This window comes from Oryzias melastigma, unplaced genomic scaffold (assembly GCF_002922805.2).
Source record: "Oryzias melastigma strain HK-1 unplaced genomic scaffold, ASM292280v2 sc00299, whole genome shotgun sequence".
Classification (NCBI taxonomy): domain Eukaryota; kingdom Metazoa; phylum Chordata; class Actinopteri; order Beloniformes; family Adrianichthyidae; genus Oryzias; species Oryzias melastigma.
The window spans coordinates 153771-162849 of NW_023416912.1; the positions used below are offsets into that span (position 1 = coordinate 153771).

General features: G+C 45.5%; 1 protein-coding gene across 1 annotated transcript in view; it reads left to right on the forward strand.

Annotated features, from left to right (window-relative positions):
• Nucleotides 1–9079, forward strand: part of LOC112141759 (NLR family CARD domain-containing protein 3) — a gene marked incomplete at its 5' end in the record, with an annotated part of 45428 nt that overhangs the window by 15486 nt on the left and 20863 nt on the right. The window contains one exon of the mRNA XM_036210911.1: nucleotides 8813–8989. Within this exon, the coding sequence (XP_036066804.1) occupies nucleotides 8813–8989 (177 nt within the window). The remainder of the gene's footprint in view (nucleotides 1–8812; nucleotides 8990–9079) is intronic.

A 9079-nucleotide genomic window follows, 5' to 3' on the forward strand; every position in this document is an offset into this window, starting at 1 on the left:
CCGAGGCACTCGCCTTCGACTGCCACCCAAACCACAATGCACCGGCCCCTTCAGAGCTCCCCTGCAGGTGGTGGGCCCACTGGGGAGGTTGATCGGTTGTTTATTAATATCTGAAAAGGTACAGCTGTTGTACTGCCTTCATCAACATCTGTCTTTTAAGAGCAGCTTTTTGTCAGATATTAACAAATAATAAACGGAAATGACGTATATGAAAAAAAAGATGTAATAAAAATGTCTTCATTTATAAATATTCAATAAGAATGACATCATTAGCGTATGCTGAGTAAATAAAGGCAATGATCCAGTTTATTAGGGATTGTACAGTTGAGGTTGAACTCTGTACACAATTTAACCTCACAGTCTGCGCCGTAATTAAAGGAAACATGAAAAATACAGCATTTGAGGATAAAAAATAAAAAGTAAAATGTTTAAAAGTCTCTCATATAAACAGCATTTAAAGCACAGATCATGGAGATCTTTTGATTTCATTGTTAGTTGCTCACGATGGCGAGGATAGTTTACAGGTGAGGCACTGGTTCACCTGCCTCCCCTGACCACATGTCATTACTGAGACGTGTTTCAATAAGGAATCACCAAATTTACCCCAAACCCACCAAACTATGTCCACCCAACCAAAGCTAATTTAACCCACAAATGTAGAATCTAAACCAGCGGTCAGCAACGTTTATGACATGAAGTGCAAATTCAAAGTTTTCTCCTTAACAACTGTGTCATCATTAAGTATAATGTAAACTCTGTTGTTGTTCACCTTTCGGCTTATCCTGTCAGGGATCACCACAGAGAATCAGCTTTCACTGATTTGCACAAGTCAAGCTACAACAGATGACTCGCATTAGCTAATCGATGCAGCAGCCACAGGTTCTGCTGCCGACCTCACAAGACTCTGAACTCACATAGGTTCACGCAATAGTCTGTCATTTATATAGGAAGTAGAGTAAACGTCCGCACACCACAATTCCTGACTCATGTACGGAGTTCGCATGAATGTGCACTGCTACGCAAATTTTAAGTCGAGCTGCGAGCTTACGTACAAATGGGGCACGAATTGAGCGCGCTGAATCTTCAACACGGGTTAACATTTTCACGTACAGTCACAGGGGACTTGGAATTTGGAAGCTGGGAGATGCTTGAGGGTAGCCTCTGTTTCTAAGCACAGAAGTGACAAACATGATCGAGAAAGAGAAATTATTAATTGTGGTTTGTGCCCGGTCGGGTAAATATGATACCCACAAAAGGACAGAGTTGTGAAAACAAAAACATGGAGCAAAACTTGACTTTTTACTCAGAGGTTCTCCCTGTTATAGGTGGTGGAGGAGCGCTAATGAACAGAAAAAATACAATAGAAGAAGATTCTCCTCCCTGCAGCTACGTGCATGACCGCGCTGCTCCGGTGTGGATACCACCTGCTGAGCGCACGTTCATGAACACACCGCACGTGGCCGGTGTGTAAGCACCTGTCCCATGTGTCCCTCAAAATGTGCACAGCGTGATAATCTTTGTGGTCGGCGCTCCTGTGTCAGCGAGAAATGGTCGGACAGTCAATCCAGCAGAGAATTCCCAAAGTTGCAAAAGTAAATTTCTGATTTTGGAACTTGGTCCACATATAAGGCGGACCGGATTATAAGGCGCACAGATAATTTAAAAAAAAAAGTAGTTTTTTACGTGCGCCTTATAGTGCGGATAATACGGTAGCAGTTTTTCTGCACAACCTACTTTTTCCAGTCAGGAGGAAAAGAAAGGCAAGCTTAGCTCTGCTTCATTCTTTGATTGTGAACATCTTTGAATTTTGGCAGAGAAACTTCATGCTTACCTGGATTTTTCTACTCTTACAAAAGTTTGTTTTAAAAAAGCCAACATGTAAACCAACATCTCAACAAGTTTCAAGTTTCTATATAGCCTTTTTGTTCCTGTGATTAAAAACAAAACAACTTTCTTTGCTCACTTGATTTTGTGTGGGACCATTGAAATGTATAGTTTCTATGGAAGTTTTTTCTCTAATAACTCAAAGTAATCTTTAAGTATCAATGAACAATTCACTATGTATTATGATTGTGCCATTTGTAAAATTTGTTTTCATCATTAAGGATTCTTGATGGAGAAAAATGGGGTGGCCATGGGCAGTGGTAGACTCCTGATCAAAAGATTGCGGGTTCGATTCCTGCCTTGCCAGGTCATGTGTCAAAGTGTCTTTGAGCAAGACACTGAACGGCAAATTGGCTCTAATGGAGCCAAGCTCGCTCCAACAAAGCAAGCCACCCAAGCCAAGCTCGCTCCAACAAAGCCAGCCGCCCCATGGCTGAATCGAGGTCACTCCAACAGCTCAAAATGGAAAGAGCTCGTGCTAAAAGGCTTTTCACACATTTAGCCAACACTATATTGAAATCTGTGAAGAAGATGTCAGTAGAAGATCTGACCCAAGCTTTCACCAACATCACCCTAGAAGCTGAAAAGGTTTTTGAAGCCAATAAAGAGCTTGAAGTGGCTTATATGGAGAGTGATGGTGATCAACTTATGACTGGTCAACAGCAAGCTGATATTGATCGGACCGAAGACGAATGTGATCAGAGACTTGATCAGGTCAAGAGCATAATTCAAACTGTGCTATGGAATGACTTCGGGAGTCTAGAGCTATGTATGGCACTTGAAGTTGCAGAAGCAGAGTGCAACCGCATATCCTCCCTTCCACCCGATGCTGGTGTAGAGTCCTATGGTTTTATGCTCGAGTATCTGGAGGGTCTAATTAAGAGAGCAAAACTAGCTGACTTGCAGTGGAATAGGTGGGCCCCAGAGACTGAGCAGAAAGATCTGAGACACCGAACTCAAACTGTCATTTCCAAGACTAATGTCAAGTAAAGCCAAACTGATCCAGACTAAAGTAGAGCAAGAAAGGTACTCTGTTGCGTCCCTAGCTCCCCAGCAAGCCTCCCCTCAACCCACCATAAAACTAAAACAGACATCTTTGCCAAGGTTTGATGGTAACAAGAGGAATTTTTACCGGTGGAGAAAAGACTGGGAGGCTTTGCAAAACCAAGGGGATCCAACAGGCTCTGCTGAGGTTAAAAAGTTTCAACTTCTGGACAGTCTCGAACCAAAAGTTTCGCAAAAAGGCTTAGGTTGTCCAGTTACTTAGCTGTTGAGGAGATATTTGGTATATTAGGAAACCAATATGACAACAAAGCATCGATCGCACTTGAGGTGGTCGAGGAATTACAAGCACTGCCGAGTATAAAAGGGAACCAGCCTAAAAAGATAATTGAGCTTATCCAACATATCCAAAAAGCCATACACGATCCGGAGGACCTGGGTGACACAACTGCCCTTAAAAATCCTCTCATCACTAGATCACTTGAAAGCAAGCTGCCTTGTGATTTGAGGAAGGAGTGGCTGATCCGTGTGGCAGAGCTTGAAGCAACCGGTCCAATAAACCGGTTTGAGACATTGCTTGTATTTTTACAGACCCAAGAAAAAATATACGATCAACTGGATCAACTCGGTGATGAAGAACCCAAAGACACACGTAGGAAGGAAACAAAACCAGTGTCCAGACAGGCCAATACAAAAGCTACATCATGTTTAGGCAAGTCAGAGTGTGATCTTTGTGGTAAAAGCGGTCACACCAGACGGCTTTATCGCTGCAATAAGTTCAAGGCTTTGAAGCCATCTGAAAGAAGAGATGCAGCCAAACGCCTTGGTTCTTGCTGGAGGTGCCTAGAGACACATAACAGTAGTGACGGATGCAAGAGTACTTTTCTTTGCAAACGGCAAGAGTGTGTGGAGGGTAGATACCCAGCCCATCATTTCTACATCTGACAAAGGGTCCACTCCAGGGAAGACTCAGTCGCGTCCTAAACCAAGCAAGGAACGATTAAAAGCTCAGGAGGAGTTTCTGAGGAGGCTGCCTCCTGACTTGGCCCAAGAATGTCGAAATGCGTTTTGCAACGCTTCAGCAAGTTCTTTTAGTTCAACACTTGCTGAACATGGGTTGTTGTCCAAGGCTGGCATTGAGGAGTTCCCCGTCATAATGATGACCTTGGTGGTCGCAGCAGATACCGGTCAAAGGATTGGGACTCTAATTGATTTGGCCTCTGACACAAATTACATAACTCATGAAGCAGCGGATGAGTTGAACCTGAGAAGTGAGGATGTAACCCTTCTCGTCAATGGAGTTGGAGGCATGCAAATAAAAGTCGAAACAAAGAGATATCTGCTGAAAATAAAAGTAAAAACTCATAGAGGCATCACTAGATCCCATCAGTTGGTATGCTATGGTCTTGACAGAATTGCAGATGTCCATCATCACATCTCACCTAAAACACTGCAACTCATATTTCCAGATGTATCGCGACGCAAGCTTGTAAGACCAAGAAAGATCCAGCTACTCATAAGTCACAAGGAGGGAAGACTGATACCTCAGAAAATACGCACCATAGGTGATCTTGTATTATGGGATGGTCCCCTTGGCAAAACTGTAGGTGGTACACACCCTGCTCTCAAAGAAGACATGGCTGTACATGCACATACATCAGAGACGCACTTTGCACAATCCATGAGGACAGCAGCTGAAAGATACATAGAGCATCGCAGTAAAAATTCGTTAGGCTCCCCTGTGTCGTGTGCCATGACCGCTACAGCTTAACAGCTTACCACGATTTCATGGAGTGGTGGAAGTGGGAGAGTATCGGTGCGGCATGTGAACCAAGATGTGGAGGCTGCCGTTGCGGTAATTGCCAACCAGGAGGAAAGGAGATGTCCTTGTCTGACGAGAGAGAGCTGGAACTTGTAAGAAATGGCTTGACGTATGTTACCAGTGATCATCACAGCAAGGAACCACATTGGCATGCCAGTTACCCCTGGGTGGATGACCCTGCTACGTTGCCAAACAACAAGCGGGCTGTGGAAGCCACTTTTCTGAAGACGGAGAGGCAATTGACGAAGACACCTGAGTGGAAAGAAGCATACGGGGCCTTAATCCACGAGATGGTCCAAAGGGGGGCTGCTGTTAAGCTATCCAATAAAACACTGGCAACATGGGAGGGACCGGTTTGGTACATAAGCCACTTAATAGTGCCTAACCCCCACTCAGTTTCCACGCCAGTGAGGATCGTGTGGAACAGCAGCCAGAGACACAGAGGTCAAAGCCTCAATGACCTTCTCCTCAAAGGGCCTGATGTGTTAAATAACATCCGTGCTGTACTCCTGAGGTTCCGTGAAGGGACTTTTGCTGCACTAGGGGATGTCAGAAAAATGTACAATTCAGTATGGCTCGAAGACCTGGAAATGCACCTGCACCGGTTCTTGTGGCGAGATACTGAAGATAAAGACATGGACGAGTATGCGGTGACAAGGGTCAATATGGGCGATAAACCAGCTGGGTGCATTGCGCAACTCGCAATGCGAGAGACGGCAAACTTGCCTATGTTCTCTCATTTAACAGAAGAGAAGCGCGTCCTTGAGCAAGATGTGTATGTGGACGACATACTGACATCACACAATGACCTGGGTAGGCTTAGGAGGTAACCGCCTTGGTCGAAAGAATCCTGAAGGCTGGGGGATTTCACCTGAAACCATGGGTATTTTCAGGTCAAGGCAACTATGAAGGTTGTAAGCTCGAGGGGGCGGCCGAGCTAACTTCAATGGTTTTACCAAACCAACTTACCCATGGAGACAATAAAGCTTTGGGCCTTGGCTACATCCCAGAGCAGGATGTGCTGCACCTGATGGTGGGCGTAAACTTCTCCAAAAAGAAGAGGAAGATGAGGCTGGGTGATGACCTGCTGAAGGAGGAAATTAGGCAGCAAACACCTAATTCACTTACCCGGAGGGAACTCCTGAGCCAGGTTTCCGGGTTATACGATCCCCTTGGCCTGGTGACACCTGTAAAACAGAAGGGAGCCATCCTAGTGAGGAGGGCCTTTCAGGAGGCTAAAGAAAAGAGAAAGCCAGTAGAGAGCACCTGGGACACTGCATTATCAGACGGGCTTAGGGAAGATGCTCTCCTCCTCTTGGAGGATTACGTGTCTCTGAGTAAAATACGTTTCCCAAGAGCTTTGACCCCAAACAACCAGTCTGGTATACCATATGGTATCACTTTCTCAGATGGTAGCGAGCATTTATACGGGGCTGTTTTATACCTACGTTGGAGTGGCCAGGACGTGGTGGTACGCTTGGTTGAAGCAAAAGCCAAACTTACACCGCTGGACCACAAGGGCGACGCTATCAAGGCTGAGATATGTGGAGCTGTTTACGCGGCCAGATTAAAAACCTATTTTCAGCGGCATTGCAAGGTTCGAGTAGTAAACTGGTTCCAGGTAGTTGCATTGGTTTGGCGGGCATCCAAGAAATTTCTGCGGACCAAAGCCACAGGAAGAGCAAAGTGGGAGGCAGTCCCTTCTAGTGGACCCATCTCTGCGATCGAAAGACAAGATGGTTTCCGGGACCTTTGCTTGGCTGCCCAAGATGGAGTTAGTTTCAGCAGTACGACAACTGACCGTCTTGTTGTGTTTGCGAATTGGGAGAGTGGGCTGCTATTATGCGGTGGTCGTATTCAACATTTTAAAGATGACTGCGCTGCCGTGCCCTTGCCACCTCATCACGCTTGGATTGGAACACTGCTTGCACGACAGGCTCATAAGAAAGCTCATGAAGGTGTCGCAGATACTCTTTTACAGATGCGGCAAAGGGCATGGGTAGTTCAAGGGCGGAGACTAGCCAAGAAAGTAGTCAATGAGTGTATTTTTCTGTAGGAAAATGAGAGCCAAGACCTGCCAGCAGGTGATGGGGGACCTGCCAACTGTAAGAACAACGCCTGCAGCTCCGTTCCAGTTCACCAGTATTGACCTCTTCGGTCCTTACCTTGTTAGGGACGATGTAAAAAGAAGAGTTAAGATAAAGGTGTGGGGGGTCCTTTTCTGTTGTATGGTCAGTCGCGCCATCCATATCGAACTGGCAAGTAGCCTATCTACAGAGAGTTTCCTGCTGGCATACCAACGGTTTACAGCTTTCCGGGGTCATCCAGAAAAAGTGTGGTCTGATCAAGGGACTAATTTTGTTGGCGCAAAACCAGTACTGGAAGAACTATACTCCTTTCTACAAGGTCAGAACCATAAAGAGCTGGCAGAATACGCTAACGAACATGGCACTTGCTGGGCATGGCAGATGGTTCCTGCTGATTCGCCTAATCGGAACGGCGCTGCTGAGGCGGGAGTGAAGATAGCAAAGAGGGTTACAGAAGCTTGGGCAAACTGCAGTACTTACCTTTCAAGAGTTCCTTACAGTGCTCCAGCTGGCAGCGAACCTTGCTAATGAGCAACATCGATGCGAGACTCCAGAGTAGAGAGGATTGTATCGAATATGTTTCGCCGAATTCACTACTCCTCGGAAGAGCATCTCAAAACGGGGATTTCGCATGCTTTTCCTTTGCCAGGTATCCTTACAGGCGCTTACAAGAGATCCAGGTCCAGGTCGACAGCTTCTGGAAGGCGTGGTCCCAGCTAGCTGGGCCCAACCTATTCATCACGAGCAAGTGGCACACGGCGGAGAGGAACGTTTCGGTTGGAGACATCGTCTGGATCTGCGACCAGAACACCCTGCGAGGACAATTCCGGCTTGGAAAGGTCGTGGACGTGTTTCCTGATGCCAAGGGAAAGGTGAGAGACGTCAACGTGTCCGTCACATCAGGATCTTGCGCACAAATATACTGCCCATCATCGACCGCTCCCCGGACCTCGAGGAACTCGGACCCGGATTCTACTCTTCGTCGTACCATCTTGAGGAGAGACGTCAGGCGTTTGGTGGTGTTACTTCCCTTGGAGGAGCAGGTCATCCAGAACTGATGGGTTGGCATAGGAGCCTGGGACATTCATGGACAAATGTGACCTTCCCAACGTTCCTTGGGGAAGCTCGAGTGGGAGGTGTTGCACTGATCTCACCACCCCTTAATGAGTTCCAGGTGTGTGAGCAGGTGAGAACAATGCCCAATCAGGCAGGCTCCACAGCCACAATGTTTAAAAAGGTGGCAGTGTGCTGTGTGGAAATGAGCCCTGAGCACACTGCTTCCCTGATGACAGCCGGTAAGCTTATTGTATTTGGTGAAGGGACATTTTTTTGTATTATGTATCTTTTTGGTGTAGTTATAGAAAATTGTGGTAAATGTTTGACTTTTAAGTTAGACTTTTTCAGGCCTTTTCAATGTTGTAATATGTGTTTTTTGTTTGAGGTTTTTCATCTGACTGCCTGCTGCCACTGCTGTGTTTGCTGCTGCACAACCACTGATGCTGTATCAATGTGGAAATAAATGTGGAAAAAGCAAAAGAAGGCTGAGTGAATTCCTTCAACAATCAGGGAGCTGGGACTACTCAAGTCTAGCGACTCAGGGTTTTGAAAAAGGACTTGACAATATTTGAAATAAAATTTTGTTTTACAACTTTCATTTCAATATCCATTTCTGTCGTGCATTTAGAAAATGGAATTCGCAATTAAAAATTCATGATGATAAATTACATTTAAACTCCTTGTCTCTTTTGAATTTATTTTAAAGTAATTTCAAATCTATTGCATTTTAATTTACCATCACATTTTTGGGACAGAAGCCAAAAGAACTTGTTTAAAAGTCTCCCTCAAGTTGTGATTCATCTTCATTTACAGATCTTCATGATCTTTCAGCCCAAAATGTAACTGAAACTGTAATCCATCAGTCTCTCATCAGAGCAGGTTCCACCAACTGATATGAACAAATTCCTGGAACTCCAGCTGCCATCACTGCTCCTTAACCCACTTTTCTGTCTGATTTCAGGTTGATGAACTGCAGTTTATCAAAGATCAGCTGTAAAGGTTTGTCTTCAGCTCTACAGAAGAACCCGTCCAATCTGACAGAACTGGACCTGAGCTGGAACGAGAACCTGCAGGATTCAGGAGTTCTTGATCTGTGTGGTTTTCTGGAGAGTCCAGACTGCAGACTACAGACTCTGAGGTCAGACTCCATGTTCCAGTTGTGTTCAGTTCAATATGATGAGAAAGTTGTGCTGACACTAAACTGCAGACATGATGTTCTGCTGCATGC